This window comes from Salvelinus alpinus, chromosome 30 (genome assembly GCF_045679555.1).
Source record: "Salvelinus alpinus chromosome 30, SLU_Salpinus.1, whole genome shotgun sequence".
Lineage (NCBI taxonomy): Eukaryota > Metazoa > Chordata > Actinopteri > Salmoniformes > Salmonidae > Salvelinus > Salvelinus alpinus.
The window spans coordinates 2,661,036-2,688,422 of NC_092115.1; the positions used below are offsets into that span (position 1 = coordinate 2,661,036).

A 27,387-nucleotide genomic window follows, 5' to 3' on the forward strand; every position below is an offset into this window, starting at 1 on the left:
GGCCCGGGGAACAGTGGGTTAACTGCCTTGCTCAGGGCCCGGGGAACAGTGGGTTAACTGCCTTGCTCAGGGCCCGGGGAACAGTGGGTTAACTGCCTTGCTCAGGGCCCGGGGAACAGTGGGTTAACTGCCTTGCTCAGGGCCCGGGGAACAGTGGGTTAACTGCCTTGCTCAGGGCCCGGGGAACAGTGGGTTAACTGCCTTGCTCAGGGCCCGGGGAACAGTGGGTTAACTGCCTTGCTCAGGGCCCGGGGAACAGTGGGTTAACTGCCTTGCTCAGGGCCCGGGGAACAGTGGGTTAACTGCCTTGCTCAGGGCCCGGGGAACAGTGGGTTAACTGCCTTGCTCAGGGCCCGGGGAACAGTGGGTTAACTGCCTTGCTCAGGGCCCGGGGAACAGTGGGTTAACTGCCTTGCTCAGGGCCCGGGGAACAGTGGGTTAACTGCCTTGCTCAGGGCCCGGGGAACAGTGGGTTAACTGCCTTGCTCAGGGCCCGGGGAACAGTGGGTTAACTGCCTTGCTCAGGGCCCGGGGAACAGTGGGTTAACTGCCTTGCTCAGGGCCCGGGGAACAGTGGGTTAACTGCCTTGCTCAGGGCCCGGGGAACAGTGGGTTAACTGCCTTGCTCAGGGCCCGGGGAACAGTGGGTTAACTGCCTTGCTCAGGGCCCGGGGAACAGTGGGTTAACTGCCTTGCTCAGGGCCCGGGGAACAGTGGGTTAACTGCCTTGCTCAGGGCCCGGGGAACAGTGGGTTAACTGCCTTGCTCAGGGCCCGGGGAACAGTGGGTTAACTGCCTTGCTCAGGGCCCGGGGAACAGTGGGTTAACTGCCTTGCTCAGGGCCCGGGGAACAGTGGGTTAACTGCCTTGCTCAGGGCCCGGGGAACAGTGGGTTAACTGCCTTGCTCAGGGCCCGGGGAACAGTGGGTTAACTGCCTTGCTCAGGGCCCGGGGAACAGTGGGTTAACTGCCTTGCTCAGGGCCCGGGGAACAGTGGGTTAACTGCCTTGCTCAGGGCCCGGGGAACAGTGGGTTAACTGCCTTGCTCAGGGGCAGAATGATAGATGTTTTGCCTTTCGGTTACTGGCCCAAACTCTCCTACCCACCAGGCTACCTGCCGCCCTAGTTAAACTGTACATAAAACTTTGAACAGTTCTTATTTTCCTAAATAAACAATCTATTGTTTGTATGTTCTGGCAACTCAGTGATTGTGGTCATTGTGATGATAAATTGAAACGTATTTGCCGCATTGGTTTTTGGACGTGAACTGAATTGTCCCTAGTGGTATCCTCCAACCATCCCATCTATCTGTAGCTGCCCCGAAATTAGCCGGTTTGCTGGCTAGCGTTGGTGTTTCAGCTGCCCACGTTTTGTGGTCATCAGCTATTCCTTTAGCTCGATAATCTACCGGCACTTTTGTGCAACGCGACTCGGACCGGAGCATTCCGGGACTTTTTTTCTCTCAGTTTCCCCGGATTCCAGCCGCAGGCTCTGGACACTTGTACCTTGATTTCGCAGCTAGCTAGCTGCAAACCGTGTGACTATTGGCTTACGTCGACCCCGGAGCAAACTCAAATCATTCTGGAGCTAGCCAGCTGAGGAGTTCCATCACCATCCGGACCCGTTTCTTTTGTTGCTGCTGCAGATACGGAACCCCACAGGGGCCTTCACGACTGACTGCCGCGACTGACTGCCGACGTTATCTGCCCGAGGGATTTATCCAACTGGCACCTCCGTCCCGACGTTACCTGAACGCTCATCTGAGGCCCGCTAATCGTTAGCTGTCTTATCGGCTGCTATCTGAACAAGTTTATCGGACAACTATTATTATTATTATTATTATTTTTATTTTTTTCCTTGGGTCACTATATCTATTTTGCCAATTTGGATTGATCCCCTCTACCACACGGAACCCCACTACACGGAACCCCACTAACCTACCGACGGAAACGCACGAGGTATCTACAAACAGACCTCCATCCTATGCTGCTACCGATAGCCATATACCCGGCCAGCTGTCTGGATCGCCACGACCCCAACCAACCTCTACTCACTGGACCCTTATTGATCACTCGATTAGCATGCCTCTCCTTAATGTAAATATGCCTTGTCCATTGCTGTTCTGGTTAGTGTTTATTGGCTTATTTCACTGTAGAGATTCTAGCCCTGCTCTCTATACCATATCCAACCTCTCAGTTCCACCACCCACATATGCGATGACATCACCTGGTTTCAATGATGTTTCTAGAGACAATATCTCTCTCATCATCACTCAATACCTAGGTTTACCTCCACTGTATTCACATCCTACCATACCTTTGTCTGTACATTATTCCTTTAAACTATTTTATCGCCCCCAGAAACTTCCTTTTACTCTGCTCTAGTAGCTCTAGGCGACCAATTCTCATAGCTTTTAGCCGTACCCTTATCCTACTCCTCCTCTGTTCCTCTGGTGATGTAGAGGTGAATCCAGGCCCTGCAGTACCTGGCTCCACTCCTATTCCCCAGGCGCTCTCTTTTGATGACTTCTGTAACCGTAATAGCCTTGGCTTCATGCATGTTAACATTAGAAGCCTCCTCCCTAAGTTTGTTTTGTTCACTGCTTTAGCACACTCTGCCAACCCGGATGTTTTAGCCGTGTCTGAATCCTGGCTTAGAAAGACCACCAAAAATTCAGACATTTTCATCCCCAATTACAAGATTTTCAGACAAGATAGAACGGCCAAAGGGGGCGGTGTTGCAATCTACTGCAAAGACTGCCTGCAGAGTTCTGTTATACTATCCAGGTCTGTTCCCAAACAATTTGAACTTCTACTTTTAAAAATCCACCTCTCTAAAAACAAGTCTCTCACCGTTGCCGCCTGCTATAGACCACCCTCTGCCCCCAGCTGTGCTCTGGACACTATATGTGAACTGATTGCCCCCCATCTATCTTCAGAGCTCGTGCTGCTAGGCGACCTAAATTTGAACATGCTCGACACCCCAGCCACCCTACAATCTAAGCTTGATGCCCTCAATCTCACACAAATTATCAATGAACCTACCAGGTACCACCCCAATTCCGTAAACACGGGTACCCTCATAGATATCATCCTAACAAACTTGCCCTCCAAATACACCTCTGCTGTTTTCAACCAAGATCTCAGCGATCACTGCCTCATTGCCTGCATCCGTAATGGGTCAGCGGTCAAACGACCTCCACTCATCACTGTCAAACGCTCCCTGAAACACTTCAGCGAGCAGGCCTTTCTAATCGACCTGGCCGGGGTATCCTGGAAGGATATTGATCTCATCCCGTCAGTAGAGGATGCCTGGTCATTTTTTAAAAATGCCTTCCTCACCATCTTGAATAAGCATGCCCCATTCAAGACATTTAGAACCAGGAACAGATATAGCCCTTGGTTCTCTCCTGACCTGACTGCCCTTAACCAACAGAAAAACATCCTATGGCGTTCTGCATTAGCATCGAACAGCCCCCGTGATATGCAACTTTTCAGGGAAGCCAGAAACCAATATACACAGGCAGTTAGAACAGCCAAGGCTAGCTTTTTCAAGCAGAAATTTGCTTCCTGCAACACAAATTCAAAAAAGTTCTGGGACACCGTAAAGTCCATGGAGAATAAGAACACCTCCTCCCAGCTTCCAACCGCTCTGAAGATAGGAAACACTGTCACCACCGACAAATCCACTATAATTGAGAATTTCAATAAGCATTTTTCTACGGCTGGCCATGCTTTCCACCTGGCTACCCCTACCCCGGACAACAGCACTGCCCTCCCCTCTGCTACTCGCCCAAACCTTCCCCATTTCTCTTTCTCCCAAATACAGTCAGCTGATGTTCTAAATGAGCTGCAAAATCTGGACCCTTACAAATCAGCCGGGCTAGATAATCTGGACCCTTTCTTTCTAAAACTATCTGCTGAAATTGTTGCCACCCCTATTACTAGCCTCTTCAACCTCTCTTTCGTGTCGTCTGAGATCCCCAAAGATTGGAAAGCAGCTGCGGTTATCCCCCTCTTCAAAGGGGGGGACACCCTTGACCCTAACTGCTACAGACCTATATCTATCCTACCCTGCCTTTCTAAGGTCTTCGAAAGCCAAGTCAACAAACAGATTACCGACCATTTCGAATCCCACCACACCTTCTCCGCTATGCAATCTGGTTTCAGAGCTGGTCATGGGTGCACCTCAGCCACGCTCAAGGTCATAAACGATATCGTAACCGCCATCGATAGGAAACAATACTGTGCAGCCGTATTCATTGACCTGGCCAAGGCTTTTGACTCTGTCAATCACCACATCCTCATTGGCAGACTCGACAGCCTTGGTTTCTCTAATGATTGCCTCGCCTGGTTCACCAACTACTTCTCTGATCGAGTTCAGTGTGTCAAATCGGAGGGTCTGTTGTCCGGGCCTCTGGCAGTCTCTATGGGGGTGCCACAGGGTTCAATTCTTGGACCGACTCTCTTCTCTGTTTACATCAATGATGTCGCTCTTGCTGCTGGTGATTCTCTGATCCACCTCTACGCAGACGACACTATTCTGTATACTTCTGGCCCTTCTTTTGACACTGTGTTAACAACCCTCCAGGCGAGCTTCAATGCCATACAACTCTCCTTCCGTGGCCTCCAACTGCTCTTAAATACAAGTAAAACCAAATGCATGCTCTTCAACCGATCGCTGCCTGCTCCTGCCCGCCTGTCCAACATCACTACTTTGGACGGCTCTGACTTAGAATATGTGGACAACTACAAATACCTAGGTGTCTGGTTAGACTGTAAACTCTCCTTCCAGACTCACATCAAACATCTCCAATCCAAAGTCAAATCTAGAATTGGCTTCCTATTCCGCAACAAAGCATCCTTTACTCATGCTGCCAAACATACCCTTGTAAAACTGACCATCCTACCAATCCTCGACTTCGGTGATGTCATTTACAAAATAGCCTCCAAAACCCTACTCAATAAATTGGATGCAGTCTATCACAGTGCCATCCGTTTTGTCACCAAAGCCCCATATACTACCCACCACTGCGACCTGTACACTCTCGTTGGCTGGCCCTCGCTTCATACTCGTCGCCAAACCCACTGGTTCCAGGTTATCTACAAGACCCTGCTAGGTAAAGTCCCCCCTTATCTCAGCTCGCTGGTCACCATAGCAGCACCTACCTGTAGCACGCGCTCCAGCAGGTATATCTCTCTAGTCACCCCCAAAACCAATTCTTCCTTTGGACGCCTCTCCTTCCAGTTCTCTGCTGCCAATGACTGGAACGAACTACAAAAATCTCTGAAACTGGAAACACCTATCTCCCTCACTAGCTTTAAGCACCGGCTGTCAGAGCAGCTCATAGATTACTGCACCTGTACATAACCCATCTACAATTTAGCCCAAACAACTACCTCTTTACCTACTGTATTTATTTATTAATTTATTTTGCTCCTTTGCACCCCATTATTTCTGTCTCTACTTTGCACTTTCTTCCACTGCAAACCAACCATTCCAGTGTTTTTTTAGTTTTTATTTTACTTGCTGTGTTGTACTCACTTCGCCTCCATGGCCTTTTATATTTTTATTTATTTATACATATATTTGTTTGCCTTCACCTCCCTTATCTCACCTCACTTGCTCACATTGTATATAGACTTATTTTTTTTTTCACTGTATTATTGACTATATGTTTGTTTTACTCCATGTGTAACTATGTGTTGTTGTATGTGTCGAACTGCTTTGCTTTATCTTGGCCAGGTCGCAATTGTAAATGAGAACGTGTTCTCAATTTGCCTACCTGGTTAAATAAAGGTGAAATAAATAAATAAAAAAATAGCGGCGAAAGGCGGAAAAAGACGTACTTCCAAAGTGGATTTGGAACTTGACGTTTAAGACTTATCCATCGACGACCACCAGAGGGCGCACTAGTACTAGGCTACAATAACACTGGGGCGCGGTATAGTACCATGAACTACACCGACTGTGCTTAAAAGGAAAGTTAATGCTCTTTTATCCTATGTCAATGTTTCAGTCACGCACCTACCGTGCGCGTACACACACACCCTCAAATAAGATTTCCACATTCCGTTTAAAGTTGTTGTCCTACAGTGCATAGCGGGGAGGCAGCGACAGAAGCACACCCATAGCAAAAAGACCCAGGAGAGTGCGGCGAACGTAAGTCACTTCGTTATTTAGGTTGACGTGATGACGAGGTCGTGGCTGCCGTCACTGCTGTAGGCTAGTCGTTTTACAGCGGGATACACGCTGCCTGTGGCGGACCGGTTGACAGTCGTGTTGGTAAGGCTATGTGCATCTACTGAAGACGAGGCAACAGGTTGCAGCCATGGGCGTTAAAGGTAAGATGAATAATACTTTAATTCAGGGTCGCTACAATTATTATAAAAGTTTGTTTTGCCATATGTGAAATGGGGGAATATGAAAAAGTTAATATTGTTGTTAATTTATTATTTATTAGAATACAGTTTGTAATATTTATATTACTTAGTGATATCATTTTAAATAGGCTAAGTGTGCTGCGTCTGTAAGTCGTTTGTTTGTTTTTAAAGTCAATTGTAACTTGTTATTGCTGTAACGAGGTGTAACCATTTGGTTGATAAGCAGAGGGAATGACTTCGTTGCACAGCTGATTAGTTTAAACTAACATTCAGTCAAGTCTTGTGTTGATTTAATCTGCCCTACATTTAAAAAGGTGTAAAAAAACACACACATCAAAAAGAGTGTTGCAAATTTTGCATAGCGTATACAGTCTGAAAAAATACAGTATTTATCATAAATAAGGGCCAAGCCATTATCTTTGAGGAAACTCAGCGAGAGAGAATGTAACCGCTCACATTGTTCCAGAATGAGATCACTTTAGTCCTGAGAATAAACCTCACCTCCTTTCCTCTCCTCCTTTCCTCTCCTCCTTTCCTCTCCTCCTTTCCTATGCTCTCTGTCTCTCTGTACACATCTCTTGACTACAGTAACACAGTACACACATAACAATGTCTCTCTGTAGGCCTACACACCGGAAGATCTCTCTCTCTCTCTCTCTCTCTCTAGCCATTACACACACACACAGACACACACACACACACACACACACACACACACACACACACACACACACACACACACACACACACACACACACACACACACACACACACACACACACACACACACACACCCTGAGATAAGATCTCTCTTTACCTACTGTACACACACACACACACACCCATACAATGATCTATCACTCTACACACACCCTAAGATATTCCATGCTTCCAACTCTGTGGCAACAGTTTGGGGAAGGCCCTTTCCTGTTTCAGCATGAAAATTTCCCCGTGCACAAAGCAAGGTCCATACAGAAATGGTTTGTCGAGATCGGTGTGGAAGAACTTGACTGGTCTGCACAGAGCCCTGACCTCAACCCCATCGAACACATTTGGGATGAATTGGAACGCTGACTGCGAGCCAAGCCTAATCGCCCAACATCAGTGCCCGACCTCACTAGTGTTCTTGTGGCTGAATGGAAGCAAGTCCCCACAGCAATGTTCCAACATCTAGTTGAAAGCCTTCCCAGAAGAGTGGAGGCTGTTATAGCAGCAATGTTCCAACATCTAGTGGAAAGCCTTCCCAGAAGAGTGGAGGCTGTTATAGCAGCAATGTCCCAACATCTAGTGGAAAGCCTTCCCAGAAGAGTGTAGGCTGTTATAGCAGCAATGTTCCAACATCTAGTGGAAAGCCTTCCCAGAAGAGTGGAGGCTGTTATAGCAGCAATGTTCCAACATCTAGTGGAAAGCCTTCCCAGAAGAGTGGAGGCTGTTATAGCAGCAATGTTCCAACATCTAGTGGAAAGCCTTCCCAGAAGAGTGGAGGCTGTTATAGCAGCAATGTTCCAACATCTAGTGGAAAGCCTTCCCAGAAGAGTGGAGGCTGTTATAGCAGCAATGTTCCAACATCTAGTGGAAAGCCTTCCCAGAAGAGTGGAGGCTGTTATAGCAGCAATGTTCCAACATCTAGTGGAAAGCCTTCCCAGAAGAGTGGAGGCTGTTATAGCAGCAATGTTCCAACATCTAGTGGAAAGCCTTCCCAGAAGAGTGGAGGCTGTTATAGCAGCAATGTTCCAACATCTAGTGGAAAGCCTTCCCAGAAGAGTGGAGGCTGTTATAGCAGCAATGTTCCTACATCTAGTGGAAAGCCTTCCCAGAAGAGTGGAGGCTGTTATAGCAGCAATGTTCCAACATCTAGTGGAAAGCCTTCCCAGAAGAGTGGAGGCTGTTATAGCAGCAATGTTCCAACATCTAGTGGAAAGCCTTCCCAGAAGAGTGGAGGCTGTTATAGCAGCAATGTTCCAACATCTAGTGGAAAGCCTTCCCAGAAGAGTGGAGGCTGTTATAGCAGCAATGTTCCAACATCTAGTGGAAAGCCTTCCCAGAAGAGTGGAGGCTGTTATAGCAGCAATGTTCCAACATCTAGTGGAAAGCCTTCCCAGAAGAGTGGAGGCTGTTATAGCAGCAATGTTCCAACATCTAGTGGAAAGCCTTCCCAGAAGAGTGGAGGTTGTTATAACAGCAAAGGGGGGACCAACTCCATATTAATGGCCATAATTTTGGAATGAGATGTTTGATGAGCAGGTGTCCACATACTTTTGGTCATGTGGTGTATTTCATGAATACTCCCAAATACCTCCCCTGAGAATTCTCACTCTGCACCTGAATAACTCTACTGTACACATACTCCAAGACGAGACATTCCCCAGAAACAAACTGTTTAGATAATGCCAAGTGAGTGTGCCGTTGAAATAGACAAGCGGATAGGCCTGCTGCCGTTTCCCCAAATGGCACCCTATTCCCTATATAGTGCACTACTATCGCAACCTCTTCCCTATATAGTGCACTACTTTTGACCAGAAAAGTACATAAGGAAATATGATGCCATTAGGGACACAGTCCACGACTGGGATTTCCAAACACACAGAGACACCCTCATCAGTCAACACGGTGCTATTTCCCTCATCAGTCAACACGGTGCTATTTCCCTCATCAGTCAACACGGTGCTATTTCCCTCATCAGTCAACACGGTGCTATTTCCCTCATCAGTCAACACGGTGCTCTGCCTGTTCTGTTCTATGACAAAACCCAGACCGCAGCTTTCCTGTCGTATAATCGTACCACGGAACAGATGTTGAAATATTATCAATCACTCCAACCTTTAGACTCTGTTGCCATGGCTACCAGAGTCACTAAGGATGTAGCTCCATATTCCCCATATAGTCCACTACTATTAACCAGAGCCCTGAGGCCCTAAAAGGAATAAGGTGCAAGCTAGTATCAGACCAGAGCATTAGGCGACACATGGATGGGTTAACTAGTATCAGACCAGAGCATTAGGCTACACATGGATGGGTTAACTAGTATCAGACCAGAGCATTAGGCTACACATGGATGGGTTAACTAGTATCAGACCAGAGCATTAGGCTACACATGGATGGGCTAACTAGTATCAGACCAGAGCATTAGGCTACACATGGATGGGTTAACTAGTATCAGACCAGAGCATTAGACTACACATGGATGGGTTAACTAGTATCAGACCAGAGCATTAGGCTACACATGGATGGGTTAACTAGTATCAGACCCGAGCATTAGGCTACACATGGATGGGTTAACTAGTATCAGACCAGAGCATTAGGCTACACATGGATGGGCTAACTAGTATCAGACCAGAGCATTAGGCTACACATGGATGGGTTAACTAGTATCAGACCAGAGCATTAGGCTACACATGGATGGGTTAACTAGTATCAGACCAGAGCATTAGGCTACACATGGATGGGTTAACTAGTATCAGACCAGAGCATTAGGCTACACATGGATGGGTTAACTAGTATCAGACCAGAGTATTAGACTACACATGGATGGGTTAACTAGTATCAGACCAGAGCATTAGACTACACATAGATGGGTTAACTAGTATCAGACCAGAGCATTAGGCTACACATGGATGGGTTAACTAGTATCAGACCAGAGCATTAGACTACACATAGATGGGTTAACTAGTATCAGACCAGAGCATTAGGCTACACATGGATGGGTTAACTAGTATCAGACCAGAGTATTAGACTACACATAGATGGGTTAACTAGTATCAGACCAGAGCATTAGACTACACATAGATGGGTTAACTAGTAGGCCTATCGTGGATCGTAATGTGGACTGTTGAACCAAACTGTTAGCACACATCTGAATCACTTCAACAACAGATTCATTGAATTCTTGTTGGATAAGGTTAGGTGACTGATGAAGTGATCGTTGCTGTACGATATGGCTCTGACGGTTGAACTGTTAAACAGGTACGGTATATGACCACTAACCACAGCATTAGCAAACATTATAGCACTCTTATGAGTGATGGAGGGGATTTTGTTTCAACAAGGAATCCCTAGATTCAGTGTCCCTACGGATCAAGTGATTGTTGCATTGATACAACAGGGAAGTTGTTTTAGTTCAAGGGGTCCACAACCCCAACCTCTCAGTGACTGTATATTTACCTGATCAGATAGTTTCAATCAATGATGAGGTGAATAAATGACCAGCCTATCTGGTATCTCTAGACTGTTGGAAAGCCTTCAGAGCCGCCATAGAAGATAGCCTGATTGATCTGTGTATCAATCAATGAGTGTGTGTGTTAAATACATCAAAATAAAGTCTGCTTCAGTCAGAATAGTTCTGCTTTATAATACGGTAACAGTAAGCAGACTCTTTGCATTCTCAGTTATCTTTCCATTGTAATAGATTGTAGCAGAACTTACACTTACACATTCTCAGTTATCTTTCCATTGTAATAGATTGTAGCAGAACTTTGAAGCTGTTTTGTAGTCAGTGTCACGTTCTGACCTTAGTTCCTTTGTTATGTCTTTATTTTAGTTTGGTCAGGGTGTGAGTTGGGGTGGCCATTCTATGTTGTTTTTCTATGTTTTGTTCTGTTGTTAAATTTCTATGTGTTGGGCCTAGTATGGTTCTCAATCAGAGGCAGGTGTCAGTTGTTGTCTCTGATTGGGAGCCGTATTTAGGTAGCCTGTTTTCTATTGTGTGTTGTGGGGAATTGTTTCCTGTTGCAGTGTTTGGTTCACATTTCAGGACTGTTTCGGTTTTCGGTATTATTCACGTTGTTATTTTGTATTTTTCTGTGTTCAGTTTTATATATTAAAATGGACACTTACCACGCTGCGTATTGGTCCGATCCTTGCTACTCCTCAGACGAAGAGGACGAGAACCGGTACAGTCATGCGTTTCAACAAAGCCTTTCCATAAAGCTGTGAAGGATGCAAATGATACTGAGTATAAATAACAAGCCCAAATGCCACCCTCTTCCCTATGTAGTGCACTCTGGGCTTTGGTCAACGGTAGTGCACTATATAGGGAATAGGGTGGCGTTTGAGGCTAGATAAACAGTGACTGTCACAGTCCTCAGTCTCTATGGGATACTATCTTTGACAGAGACACTGTTGGATAATGCTTCACTCTTTGTAAACAAATCAACTTCCTCCCTCAAACTCCCCTGTGTTTTTCCTAAGAAAATACCCAAATACACGTCCTCATGTTAGTAAATAACTACGATGAAGTTCCATCTGGACGTACTGTGACCAGCAGGCAAAGATTGGATACTATAGCCTGTTGGAGTGTGACAGGTTAAAGGAAATACTAATAGCCTGTTATACATTAAAAAGTATTAGTAAGTTCATAGTATGTGAGGATCTTAAAACATCTAAGGTTAAGAAGATCATGCATTCAGTATTAGTTGATAGATTGATAACATTTATATAATTGTGTTAAAATCCGTCAAGCATACAAAGGGTACGAATTGTGAGAGGAATGTGTAAACGTTATGTTGATTACTTTATTTTGTCGTGGATAAAAGTGTTAATCTGTGATCTACTAAATGCTCTATGAGCCTGAGATCGATTGCTCTGGTCTCCACTGAAGGTCCCGGAGAAATCGCAGTCTTTTTCTCATTGCACTAAAAGTTTCAATGAGTAAACAACACCTATCACACTCGTGATTATTTCTCCTCTTTTTCAGGGGTGTAACAATGGTCACATGGTTAACGTACGGTCCACTTTGAATGCAAGGTTTTATTCTAACCAAGCTGTAACACAACTGATTTTTAGAAAACATTCATAGCAAGTAACCTGTGTAGTGCATCAAATGTAGTCATACATTTAGTGTTTGCATCAGACTATCAAATGTCTGAGTTAAAACAAAGTGACTTTCACACGGTGAAGACCTCTGTACAGTGTTTATATGATCACAATCATAACATCCCTTCTCCTAAATTAACAAGGAATAGTGTGTGACTATAGAAATATTCTCATCACTCAGGACGTCTCACATGTCCAGGGTCCACTCTGGGTCCCGACCCATAGTTTAAGAATCCCTGTTATAGGAACCCTGTTATAGAAACCCTGTTATAGTTATAGGAACCCTGTTATAGGAACCCTGTTATAGGAACCCTGTTATAGTTATAGAAACCCTGTTATAGAAACCCTGTTATAGAAACCCTGTTATAGAAACCCTGTTATAGGAACCCTGTTATAGAAACCCTGTTATAGAAACCCTGTTATAGTTATAGGAACCCTGTTATAGAAACCCTGTTATAGTTATAGAAACCCTGTTATAGGAACCCTGTTATAGTTATAGGAACCCTGTTATAGAAACCCTGTTATAGTTATAGGAACCCTGTTATAGAAACCCTGTTATAGTTATAGAAACCCTGTTATAGAAACCCTGTTATAGAAACCCTCTTATAGTTATAGGAACCCTGTTATAGAAACCCTGTTATAGTTATAGGAACCCTGTTATAGGAACCCTGTTATAGAAACCCTGTTATAGAAACCCTGTTATAGAAACCCTGTTATAGGAACCCTGTTATAGAAACCCTGTTATAGTTATAGGAACCCTGTTATAGAAACCCTGTTATAGTTATAGAAACCCTGTTATAGTTATAGAAACCCTGTTATAGTTATAGAAACCCTGTTATAGGAACCCTGTTATAGAAACCCTGTTATAGTTATAGGAACCCTGTTATAGAAACCCTGTTATAGGAACCCTGTTATAGAAACCCTGTTATAGTTATAGAAACCCTGTTATAGGAACCCTGTTATGAGGAACCCTGTTATAGAAACCCTGTTATAGTTATAGGAACCCTGTTATAGAAACCCTGTTATAGTTATAGAAACCCTGTTATAGAAACCCTGTTATAGAGAAACCCTGTTATAGAAACCCTGTTATAGGAACCCTGTTATAGAAACCCTGTTATAGTTATAGGAACCCTGTTATAGAAACCCTGTTATAGTTATAGAAACCCTGTTATAGTTATAGGAACCCTGTTATAGAAACCCTGTTATAGTTATAGAAACCCTGTTATAGGAACCCTGTTATAGGAACCCTGTTATAGAAACCCTGTTATAGTTATAGGAACCCTGTTATAGAAACCCTGTTATAGGAACCCTGTTATAGAAACCCTGTTATAGTTATAGGAACCCTGTTATAGAAACCCTGTTATAGTTATAGAAACCCTGTTATAGGAACCCTGTTATAGTTATAGAAACCCTGTTATAGAAACCCTGTTATAGTTATAGAAACCCTGTTATAGAAACCCTGTTATAGTTATAGGAACCCTGTTATAGAAACCCTGTTATAGTTATAGAAACCCTGTTATAGGAACCCTGTTATAGAAACCCTGTTATAGAAACCCTGTTATAGGAACCCTGTTATAGGAACCCTGTTATAGTTATAGAAACCCTGTTATAGGAACCCTGTTATAGAAACCCTGTTATAGTTATAGAAACCCTGTTATAGAAACCCTGTTATAGAAACCCTGTTATAGGAACCCTGTTATAGGAACCCTGTTATAGAAACCCTGTTATAGTTATAGAAACCCTGTTATAGAAACCCTGTTATAGGAACCCTGTTATAGGAACCCTGTTATAGTTATAGAAACCCTGTTATAGGAACCCTGTTATAGAAACCCTGTTATAGTTATAGAAACCCTGTTATAGAAACCCTGTTATAGGAACCCTGTTATAGTTATAGAAACCCTGTTATAGAAACCCTGTTATAGAAACCCTGTTATAGGAACCCTGTTATAGGAACCCTGTTATAGGAACCCTGTTATAGAAACCCTGTTATAGGAACCCTGTTATAGGAACCCTGTTATAGGAACCCTGTTATAGGAACCCTGTTATAGAAACCCTGTTATAGGAACCCTGTTATAGGAACCCTGTTATAGGAACCCTGTTATAGTTATAGAAACCCTGTTATAGGAACCCTGTTATAGTTATAGAAACCCTGTTATAGTTATAGAAACCCTGTTATAGGAACCCTGTTATAGGAACCCTGTTATAGAAACCCTGTTATAGAAACCCTGTTATAGAAACCCTGTTATAGTTATAGAAACCCTGTTATAGGAACCCTGTTATAGGAACCCTGTTATAGAAACCCTGTTATAGTTATAGAAACCCTGTTATAGAAACCCTGTTATAGAAACCCTGTTATAGAAACCCTGTTATAGTTATAGAAACCCTGTTATAGAAACCCTGTTATAGAAACCCTGTTATAGAAACCCTGTTATAGAAACCCTGTTATAGTTATAGAAACCCTGTTTTAGAAACCCTGTTATAGAAACCCTGTTATAGAAACCCTGTTATAGAAACCCTGTTATAGGAACCCTGTTATAGAAACCCTGTTATAGAAACCCTGTTATAGAAACCCTGTTATAGAAACCCTGTTATAGTTATAGAAACCCTGTTATAGAAACCCTGTTATAGAAACCCTGTTATAGGAACCCTGTTATAGTTATAGAAACCCTGTTATAGAAACCCTGTTATAGTTATAGAAACCCTGTTATAGGAACCCTGTTATAGTTATAGAAACCCTGTTATAGAAACCCTGTTATAGTTATAGAAACCCTGTTATAGAAACCCTGTTATAGTTATAGGAACCCTGTTATAGAAACCCTGTTATAGTTATAGAAACCCTGTTATAGGAACCCTGTTATAGAAACCCTGTTATAGAAACCCTGTTATAGGAACCCTGTTATAGGAACCCTGTTATAGGAACCCTGTTATAGAAACCCTGTTATAGTTATAGGAACCCTGTTATAGAAACCCTGTTATAGGAACCCTGTTATAGAAACCCTGTTATAGTTATAGAAACCTTGTTATAGGAACCCTGTTATAGGAACCCTGTTATAGAAACCCTGTTATAGTTATAGGAACCCTGTTATAGAAACCCTGTTATAGTTATAGAAACCCTGTTATAGAAACCCTGTTATAGAAACCCTGTTATAGAAACCCTGTTATAGGAACCCTGTTATAGAAACCCTGTTATAGTTATAGGAACCCTGTTATAGAAACCCTGTTATAGTTATAGAAACCCTGTTATAGTTATAGGAACCCTGTTATAGAAACCCTGTTATAGTTATAGAAACCCTGTTATAGGAACCCTGTTATAGGAACCCTGTTATAGAAACCCTGTTATAGTTATAGGAACCCTGTTATAGAAACCCTGTTATAGGAACCCTGTTATAGAAACCCTGTTATAGTTATAGGAACCCTGTTATAGAAACCCTGTTATAGTTATAGAAACCCTGTTATAGGAACCCTGTTATAGTTATAGAAACCCTGTTATAGAAACCCTGTTATAGTTATAGAAACCCTGTTATAGAAACCCTGTTATAGTTATAGGAACCCTGTTATAGAAACCCTGTTATAGTTATAGAAACCCTGTTATAGGAACCCTGTTATAGAAACCCTGTTATAGAAACCCTGTTATAGGAACCCTGTTATAGGAACCCTGTTATAGGAACCCTGTTATAGTTATAGAAACCCTGTTATAGGAACCCTGTTATAGAAACCCTGTTATAGTTATAGAAACCCTGTTATAGAAACCCTGTTATAGAAACCCTGTTATAGGAACCCTGTTATAGGAACCCTGTTATAGAAACCCTGTTATAGTTATAGAAACCCTGTTATAGAAACCCTGTTATAGGAACCCTGTTATAGGAACCCTGTTATAGTTATAGAAACCCTGTTATAGGAACCCTGTTATAGAAACCCTGTTATAGTTATAGAAACCCTGTTATAGAAACCCTGTTATAGGAACCCTGTTATAGAAACCCTGTTATAGAAACCCTGTTATAGGAACCCTGTTATAGGAACCCTGTTATAGGAACCCTGTTATAGAAACCCTGTTATAGGAACCCTGTTATAGGAACCCTGTTATAGGAACCCTGTTATAGGAACCCTGTTATAGAAACCCTGTTATAGGAACCCTGTTATAGGAACCCTGTTATAGGAACCCTGTTATAGTTATAGAAACCCTGTAATAGGAACCCTGTTATAGTTATATAAACCCTGTTATAGTTATAGAAACCCTGTTATAGGAACCCTGTTATAGGAACCCTGTTATAGAAACCCTGTTATAGAAACCCTGTTATAGAAACCCTGTTATAGTTATAGAAACCCTGTTATAGAAACCCTGTTATAGGAACCCTGTTATAGAAACCCTGTTATAGAAACCCTGTTATAGAAACCCTGTTATAGAAACCCTGTTATAGTTATAGAAACCCTGTTATAGAAACCCTGTTATAGAAACCCTGTTATAGTTATAGAAACCCTGTTATAGAAACCCTGTTATAGAAACCCTGTTATAGAAACCCTGTTATAGAAACCCTGTTATAGGAACCCTGTTATAGAAACCCTGTTATAGAAACCCTGTTATAGGAACCCTGTTATAGAAACCCTGTTATAGAAACCCTGTTATAGAAACCCTGTTATAGTTATAGAAACCCTGTTATAGAAACCCTGTTATAGAAACCCTGTTATAGGAACCCTGTTATAGTTATAGAAACCCTGTTATAGAAACCCTGTTATAGTTATAGAAACCCTGTTATAGGAACCCTGTTATAGTTATAGAAACCCTGTTATAGAAACCCTGTTATAGTTATAGAAACCCTGTTATAGAAACCCTGTTATAGTTATAGGAACCCTGTTATAGAAACCCTGTTATAGTTATAGAAACCCTGTTATAGGAACCCTGTTATAGAAACCCTGTTATAGAAACCCTGTTATAGGAACCCTGTTATAGGAACCCTGTTATAGGAACCCTGTTATAGAAACCCTGTTATAGTTATAGGAACCCTGTTATAGAAACCCTGTTATAGGAACCCTGTTATAGAAACCCTGTTATAGTTATAGAAACCCTGTTATAGGAACCCTGTTATAGGAACCCTGTTATAGAAACCCTGTTATAGTTATAGAAACCCTGTTATAGAAACCCTGTTATAGTTATAGAAACCCTGTTATAGAAACCCTGTTATAGAAACCCTGTTATAGGAACCCTGTTATAGAAACCCTGTTATAGTTATAGGAACCCTGTTATAGAAACCCTGTTATAGTTATAGAAACCCTGTTATAGTTATAGGAACCCTGTTATAGAAACCCTGTTATAGTTATAGAAACCCTGTTATAGGAACCCTGTTATAGGAACCCTGTTATAGAAACCCTGTTATAGTTATAGGAACCCTGTTATAGAAACCCTGTTATAGGAACCCTGTTATAGAAACCCTGTTATAGTTATAGGAACCCTGTTATAGAAACCCTGTTATAGTTATAGAAACCCTGTTATAGGAACCCTGTTATAGTTATAGAAACCCTGTTATAGAAACCCTGTTATAGTTATAGAAACCCTGTTATAGAAACCCTGTTATAGTTATAGGAACCCTGTTATAGAAACCCTGTTATAGTTATAGAAACCCTGTTATAGGAACCCTGTTATAGAAACCCTGTTATAGAAACCCTGTTATAGGAACCCTGTTATAGGAACCCTGTTATAGGAACCCTGTTATAGTTATAGAAACCCTGTTATAGGAACCCTGTTATAGAAACCCTGTTATAGTTATAGAAACCCTGTTATAGAAACCCTGTTATAGAAACCCTGTTATAGGAACCCTGTTATAGGAACCCTGTTATAGAAACCCTGTTATAGTTATAGAAACCCTGTTATAGGAACCCTGTTATAGGAACCCTGTTATAGTTATAGAAACCCTGTTATAGGAACCCTGTTATAGAAACCCTGTTATAGTTATAGAAACCCTGTTATAGAAACCCTGTTATAGGAACCCTGTTATAGTTATAGAAACCCTGTTATAGAAACCCTGTTATAGAAACCCTGTTATAGGAACCCTGTTATAGGAACCCTGTTATAGGAACCCTGTTATAGAAACCCTGTTATAGGAACCCTGTTATAGGAACCCTGTTATAGGAACCCTGTTATAGGAACCCTGTTATAGAAACCCTGTTATAGGAACCCTGTTATAGGAACCCTGTTATAGGAACCCTGTTATAGTTATAGAAACCCTGTTATAGGAACCCTGTTATAGTTATAGAAACCCTGTTATAGTTATAGAAACCCTGTTATAGGAACCCTGTTATAGGAACCCTGTTATAGAAACCCTGTTATAGAAACCCTGTTATAGAAACCCTGTTATAGTTATAGAAACCCTGTTATAGGAACCCTGTTATAGAAACCCTGTTATAGAAACCCTGTTATAGAAACCCTGTTATAGAAACCCTGTTATAGTTATAGAAACCCTGTTATAGAAACCCTGTTATAGAAACCCTGTTATAGAAACCCTGTTATAGAAACCCTGTTATAGGAACCCTGTTATAGAAACCCTGTTATAGAAACCCTGTTATAGAAACCCTGTTATAGTTATAGAAACCCTGTTATAGAAACCCTGTTATAGAAACCCTGTTATAGAAACCCTGTTATAGAAACCCTGTTATAGGAACCCTGTTATAGAAACCCTGTTATAGAAACCCTGTTATAGGAACCCTGTTATAGAAACCCTGTTATAGAAACCCTGTTATAGAAACCCTGTTATAGAAACCCTGTTATAGTTATAGAAACCCTGTTATAGAAACCCTGTTATAGAAACCCTGTTATAGGAACCCTGTTATAGTTATAGAAACCCTGTTATAGAAACCCTGTTATAGTTATAGAAACCCTGTTATAGGAACCCTGTTATAGTTATAGAAACCCTGTTATAGAAACCCTGTTATAGTTATAGAAACCCTGTTATAGAAACCCTGTTATAGTTATAGGAACCCTGTTATAGAAACCCTGTTATAGGAACCCTGTTATAGGAACCCTGTTATAGAAACCCTGTTATAGAAACCCTGTTATAGAAACCCTGTTATAGGAACCCTGTTATAGGAACCCTGTTATAGGAACTCTGTTATAGTTATAGAAACCCTGTTATAGGAACCCTGTTATAGAAACCCTGTTATAGTTATAGAAACCCTGTTATAGAAACCCTGTTATAGAAACCCTGTTATAGGAACCCTGTTATAGGAACCCTGTTATAGAAACCCTGTTATAGTTTTAGAAACCCTGTTATAGGAACCCTGTTATAGGAACCCTGTTATAGTTATAGAAACCCTGTTATAGGAACCCTGTTATAGAAACCCTGTTATAGTTATAGAAACCCTGTTATAGAAACCCTGTTATAGGAACCCTGTTATAGTTATAGAAACCCTGTTATAGAAACCCTGTTATAGAAACCCTGTTATAGGAACCCTGTTATAGGAACCCTGTTATAGGAACCCTGTTATAGAAACCCTGTTATAGGAACCCTGTTATAGGAACCCTGTTATAGGAACCCTGTTATAGGAACCCTGTTATAGAAACCCTGTTATAGGAACCCTGTTATAGGAACCCTGTTATAGGAACCCTGTTATAGGAACCCTGTTATAGTTATAGAAACCCTGTTATAGTTATAGAAACCCTGTTATAGGAACCCTGTTATAGGAACCCTGTTATAGAAACCCTGTTATAGAAACCCTGTTATAGAAACCCTGTTATAGTTATAGAAACCCTGTTATAGAAACCCTGTTATAGGAACCCTGTTATAGAAACCCTGTTATAGAAACCCTGTTATAGAAACCCTGTTATAGTTATAGAAACCCTGTTATAGAAACCCTGTTATAGTTATAGAAACCCTGTTATAGAAACCCTGTTATAGAAACCCTGTTATAGGAACCCTGTTATAGAAACCCTGTTATAGTTATAGAAACCCTGTTATAGAAACCCTGTTATAGTTATAGAAACCCTGTTATAGAAACCCTGTTATAGAAACCCTGTTATAGGAACCCTGTTATAGAAACCCTGTTATAGAAACCCTGTTATAGAAACCCTGTTATAGGAACCCTGTTATAGTTATAGAAACCCTGTTATAGAAACCCTGTTATAGGAACCCTGTTATAGAAACCCTGTTATAGGAACCCTGTTATAGAAACCCTGTTATAGAAACCCTGTTATAGAAACCCTGTTATAGTTATAGAAACCCTGTTATAGAAACCCTGTTATAGAAACCCTGTTATAGAAACCCTGTTATAGAAACCCTGTTATAGAAACCCTGTTATAGAAACCCTGTTATAGTTATAGAAACCCTGTTATAGAAACCCTGTTATAGTTATAGGAACCCTGTTATAGGAACCCTGTTATAGAAACCCTGTTATAGAAACCCTGTTATAGAAACCCTGTTATAGTTATAGGAACCCTGTTATAGGAACCCTGTTATAGAAACCCTGTTATAGGAACCCTGTTATAGAAACCCTGTTATAGAAACCCTGTTATAGAAACCCTGTTATAGAAACCCTGTTATAGGAACCCTGTTATAGAAGCCCTGTTATAGAAACCCTGTTATAGAAACCCTGTTATAGGAACCCTGTTATAGAAACCCTGTTATAGTTATAGGAACCCTGTTATAGAAACCCTGTTATAGAAACCCTGTTATGGAAACCCTGTTATAGTTATAGAAACCCTGTTATAGAAACCCTGTTATAGAAACCCTGTTATAGAAACCCTGTTATAGAAACCCTGTTATAGTTATAGGAACCCTGTTATAGTTATAGAAACCCTGTTATAGAAACCCTGTTATAGTTATAGGAACCCTGTTATAGAAACCCTGTTATAGTTATAGAACCCTGTTATAGAAACCCTGTTATAGAAACCCTGTTATAGAAACCCTGTTATAGAAACCCTGTTATAGGAACCCTGTTATAGAAACCCTGTTATAGTTATAGGAACCCTGTTATAGAAACCCTGTTATAGAAACCCTGTTATAGAAACCCTGTTATAGAAACCCTGTTATAGTTATAGGAACCCTGTTATAGAAACCCTGTTATAGAAACCCTGTTATAGAAACCCTGTTATAGTCATTATACAGGTAGTGTACAGCCTTTATTACTGACAGTCACAGCCTCGCAGGTGACAGACAGGTCTTTTCTCTCTACAGCTCAGTGGAATCAAATACAACCAGGGTTATAAAGCAAAGGTGGGCAATCTTCCACTCTGTTCAGTCTCTCTGTTATAGAACCAGTCAGCCAGTCAGTCAGTCAGTCAGTCTGCTGGGCTGTTGGGGAGTTCCTCTCTTCTATTCCTGTTCTATTGTTGTTGAGGAAGTGTGACGTCATATCCACACACGGATACAGGCTTTCTCTCTGTCTTTCTGCCAGCCACACATAGATACAGGCTTTCTCTCTGTCTTTCTGCCAGCCACACACATATACAGGCTGTCTCTCTGCCAGCCACACCAGATACAGGCTTTCTCTCTCTCTCTCTCTCTCTGCCAGCAACACACAGATACAGGCTGTCTTTCTGCCAGCCACACACAGATACAGGCTGTCTCTCTGGCTTTCTGCCAGCCACACACAAATACAGGCTTTCTCTCTGTCTTTCTGCCAGCCACACACAAATACAGGCTTTCAATTCAATTCAATTCAATTCAAGGGGCTTTATTGGCATGGGAAACATGTGTTAACATTGCCAAAGCAAGTGAGGTAGATAATACACAAAAGTGAAATAAACAATACAAATTAACAGTAAACATTACACATACAGAAGTTTCAAAACAAGAAAGACATTACAAATGTCATATTATATATATACAGTGTTGTAACAATGTACAAATGGTTAAAGCACACAAGTTAAAATAAATAAGCATAAATATGGGTTGTATTTACAATGGTGTTTGTTCTTCACTGGTTGCCCTTTTCTTGTGGCAACAGGTCACAAATCTTGCTGCTGTGATGGCACACTGTGGAATTTCACCCAGTAGATATGGGAGTTTATCAAAATTGGATTTGTTTTCAAATTCTTTGTGGATCTGTGTAATCTGAGGGAAATATGTCTCTCTAATATGGTCAAACATTGGGCAGGAGGTTAGGAAGTGCAGCTCAGTTTCCACCTCATTTTGTGGGCAGTGAGCACATAGCCTGTCTTCTCTTGAGAGCCATGTCTGCCTACGGCGGCCTTTCTCAATAGCAAGGCTATGCTCACTGAGTCTGTACATGGTCAAAGCTTTCCTTAAGTTTGGGTCAGTCACAGTGGTCAGGTATTCTGCCACTGTGTACTCTCTGTTTAGGGCCAAATAGCATTCTAGTTTGCTCTGTTTTTTTGTTAATTCTTTCCAATGTGTCAAGTAATTATCTTTTTGTTTTCTCATGATTTGGTTGGGTCTAATTGTGCTGTTGTCCTGGGGCTCTGTGGGGTGTGTTTGTGTTTGTGAACAGAGCCCTAGGACCAGCTTGCTTAGGGGACTCTTCTCCAGGTTCATCTCTCTGTAGGTGATGGCTTTGTTATGGAAGGTTTGGGAATCGCTTCCTTTTAGGTGGTTGTAGAATTTAACGGCTCTTTTCTGGATTTTGATAATTAGTGGGTATCGGCCTAATTCTGCTCTGCATGCATTATTTGGTGTTCTACGTTGTACACGGAGGATATTTTTGCAGAATTCTGCATGCAGAGTCTCAATTTGGTGTTTGTCCCATTTTGTGAAATCTTGGTTGGTGAGCGGACCCCAGACCTCACAACCATAAAGGGCAATGGGCTCTATGACTGATTCAAGTATTTTTAGCCAGATCCTAATTGGTATGTTGAAATTTATGTTCCTTTTGATGGCATAGAATGCCCTTCTTGCCTTGTCTCTCAGATCGTTCACAGCTCTGTGGAAGCTACCTGTGGTGCTGATGTTTAGGCCGAGGTATGTATAGTTTTTTGTGTGCTCTAGGGCAACGGTGTCTAGATGGAATTTGTGGTCCTGGCGACTGGACCTTTTTTGGAACACCATTATTTTGGTCTTACTGAGATTTACTGTCAGGGCCCAGGTCTGACAGAATCTGTGCAGAAGATCTAGGTGCTGTTGTAGGCCCTCCTTGGTTGGTGACAGAAGCACCAGATCATCAGCAAACAGTAGACATTTGACTTCGGATTCTAGTAGGGTGAGACCGGGTGCTGCAGACTGTTCTAGTGCCCGCGCCAATTCGTTGATATATATGTTGAAGAGGGTGGGGCTTAAGCTTCATCCCTGTCTCACCCCACGACCCTGTGAGAAGAAATGTGTGTGTTTTTTGCCAATTTTAACCGCACACTTGTTGTTTGTGTACATGGATTTTATAATGTCGTATGTTTTACCCCCAACACCACTTTCCATCAATTTGTATAGCAGACCCTCATGCCAAATTGAGTCGAAGGCTTTTTTGAAATCAACAAAGCATGAGAAGACTTTGCCTTTGTTTTGGTTTGTTTGGTTGTCAATTAGGGTGTGTAGGGTGAATACATGGTCTGTTGTACGGTAATTTGGTAAAAAGCCAATTTGACATTTGCTCAGTACATTGCTTTCTCTCTCTCTCTTTCTGCCATTCACACACAGATACAGGCTTTCTCTCTCTCTGCCAACCACACACAGATACAGGCTTTCTCTCTCTGTCTTTCTGCCAGCCACACACAGATACAGGCTTTCTCTCTCTCTCTTTCTGCCAGCCACACAAATATACAGGCTTTCTCACCCTCTTTTCCTGGCTGTTTAAAATGAGTTTTTTAGAGTTAGTTGGGGGAGAAAGTTTTTTAGAGTCCATTGGGAGAGAGAGTTTTTTAAAACTATAAAGAAGCTTTTGTTGATCACCTTTAATTAAAATCTTTCCAAAATACCCTTCACAAGTCAGATGGAGAAGGCCGTCAGGATTTAGGATCTGTTTTAAGTTGACCATTAGAGAGTTGGTTCAGTTGACGGACGGACGGACTCAACACAACAGCAATATAGTACAGACAAAAGACACGATACAGTAGACAGGCGCGAGAGGTGGACGTCTGATCCCCAGCATTCCGCATCGCCAGGCCAACGGCCTCCCAAACTTGTCAACAACCAGCCAGGAGCATCAGAAGGGTTGCTAGAGGGGTTGCTGGGTAACGGATTCCTGGTTACATCTCTGTGGAACAACAACTAGCATGTCCCTCTGGGAGGGAGAGAGGCCCAGGACAGCAACACAATTAGACCCAACCAAATCATGAGAAAACTAAAAGATAATTACTTGAAACATTGGAAAGAATTAACAAAAAAACTGAGCAAACTAGAATGCTGTTTGTCCCATAACAGAGAGTACACAGTGGCAGAATACCAGACCACTGTGACTGACCCAAACTTAAGGAAAGCTGTGACTATGCACAGACTCAGTAAGCACAGCCCTGCTATTGACCTGGCTCTCAAGAGAAGACAGGCTATGTGCACACTGCCCACAAAATGAGGTGGAAACTGAGCTGCACTTCCTAACCTCCTGCCCAATGTATGACCATATTGGAGACACATAATTCCCTCAGATTATACAGATCCACAACGAATTCAAAAACAAACCCAATTTTGATAAACTCCCATATCAATTGCGTGAAAACCCACAGTGTGACATCACAGCAGCAAGATTTGTGACCTGTGTAAATACAGGTCACAAAGTGTAAATACAACCCATATTTATGTTTATTTATTTTCCTTTTGTACTTTAACTATTTGTACATCGTTACAACACCGTATATAGACATAATATGACATTTGACATGTCTTTTATTCTTTTGGAACTTCTGTGAGTGTAATGTTTACTGTTCATTTTTATTGTTTATTTCACTTGTGCTTATTATCTACTTCAATTTCTTTGGCAAAGTTAACTTATGTTTCCCATGCCAATAAAGCTCTTAAATTGAAATTGAATTGAGAGAGCGGGAGAGAGAGCGAGAGGGAGGGAGGGAGGGAGGGAGGGAACTGCACTGGCCAACTTTGTAATCACAATCATGACACAATGTCTGTCTGGCTCTCTCTCTCTCTCTCGCCTCTCTCTCTCTCTCTCTCTCCAGAGATGTTCTCTCAGTGGGCTCTGCTGTTGCTGTGTACTCTCCCTGTGATGACCATCGACTCAGAGGGATGTCAGTGTCCAGAAGCCACCATTTTGGCCCAGTTTCCCTCTGTCCTACCCGCTGAGGCCTGCTGTCTGAACTACTCCGGCTCCACGTTCGGCCATGTTCGCTGGGCCATGCTCACCAACAGGAACAGACTACAGCTCCTGGACCTGTCTCACTGTACCATCACTCAGATCGACCTGGAGGATACAGAGACCACACTCTCTCCTCTCCAAGAGGTCTATCTGGGTCACAACAGACTGACCTCCATCCCAGCTGACTTTCTGTCAGATCTACCCAGCCTGAAGGTGCTGGAGCTGGGCATGAACCAGCTGAGGGAGCTGCCTGAGGATTTCCTCCAGGGATCTGACGGCCTCCAGGAGCTAGATCTCAGGGGCAACCTCCTCCGTTCTCTCCCCGTCACTGTGCTGTCTCTGCGGGGTCTGGAGAGGCTGGAACTGGTGGACAACCCCTGGGACTGCTCTTGCTCCCTGGTGGAGGAGCTGGACAACAACGACAACAACACCAGGCTGCAGGGCATCGTGGGTAACATCACCTGCGCATCTCCTCGGAGCCTGGCTGGGCGGCTCGTGTGGTCGGTGGCGCCTGGTGACGTCTGCCGCCCACCAGGGCTCACGGCACTTTTCATCCTCCTGCCCCTCCTCATCCTCCTCGGCCTTGTCCTCTGCTGGTGCTGTGGGAGGAAGAGGAAGACGAAGGAGAAGCCGGCCTTCGGCTCCTCCAAGAAGAAGGCCTCCCACTCCTATTCACCCAACGGTCACCAACACCACCACCGATCCAAGCCCCCAGCAGGCGGAGGAGGGTGTAACTTCCCCACGGCGGGGGACAGCAGCAGGAAGGAGATGTTGAAGAACCAGCTCCTCCTGCGACCCTCCTCAACCCTTCTTGGCTCCACCAGGGACATCTATGAGGAGGTGGAGATTAAAGTAGAATCTGTGGAGTCCCTCTCTCACTCCCTCCCCAACTCCCCTCCCTCTCCTGGGTCCTCCTCCCAGACAGAGGGCCCCGAGCTGGGCCTGGGCGGACAAGCAGAGTTGGATGCAGTGAGTGTGACGGAGGTGATGAAGGACTCGGCAGACAGGGAGAAGGCTTATATGACCCAGTCCACTGAATACTACAGTCTGGTGCCAGGGATGGACCTGGACGACTCAGATCACGCCCCGGACTACGCCTCGGATCAGGCCTCGAACCCCGCATCAGACCACGCAGAGTACGAGAGTGTTGACCTGTCGTGAGAACGGACATAGGTTCGCTAGAAGGAGTGTGTCTCTCATGACTGGCTTGTGTGTGTGTGTGTGTGTGTGTGTGTGTGTGTGTGTGTGTGTGTGTGTGTGTGTGTGTGTGTGTGTGTGTGTGTGTGTGTGTGTGTGTGTGTGTGTGTGTGTGTGTGTGTGTGTGTCAGAGAAAGAGAGAGACAGAGTGTTGAATGTTCCACAGAGATGTGGTCGGAACACTGAATTATCAATCACAATCATATGACAGGAAGTGAGGTCACCTTGAGATCTCCAGAATGGGACTGACATGACATCACCCTGAGCTCCAGTGTGACCAAATCATACACCACACACCACCACAACCACACCACCACCACACCACCACCACCACACCACCACACCACACATCACCACACCACCCCACCACACCACACACCACCACACATCACACCACACACCACACCACCACACACCACACCACCACACCACACACCACCACACCACCACACATCACACCACACACCACACCACCACACCACCACACCACCACACCACCACACCACCACACCACCACACCACCACACCACACCACCACCACACCACCACCACACCACCACACCACCACACCACACCACCACACCACACCACCACACCACCACACCACCACACCACCACACCACACCACCACACCACACCACCACCACACCACCACCACACCACCACACATCACACCACACGCCACACCACCACACCACCACACCACCACACCACCACACCACCACACCACACCACCACCACACCACCACCACACCACCACCACACCACCACACCACACCACCACACCACACCACCACACATCACCACACACCACCAC

At 43.2% G+C, this 27,387-nt stretch overlaps 1 protein-coding gene across 1 annotated transcript; it reads left to right on the forward strand.

Moving 5' to 3' along the window:
• Positions 1-6,102: 6,102 nt before the first annotated feature.
• Positions 6,103-26,973, forward strand: LOC139560175 (immunoglobulin superfamily containing leucine-rich repeat protein 2-like). The gene is made up of 2 exons (XM_071376724.1): positions 6,103-6,344; positions 25,237-26,973. The coding sequence occupies exons 1-2, from the start codon at positions 6,332-6,334 to the stop codon at positions 26,532-26,534; spliced, it is 1,311 nt and encodes a 436-aa protein (XP_071232825.1). The 5' UTR covers positions 6,103-6,331; the 3' UTR covers positions 26,535-26,973.
• The last annotated feature ends 414 nt before the right edge of the window (positions 26,974-27,387 follow it).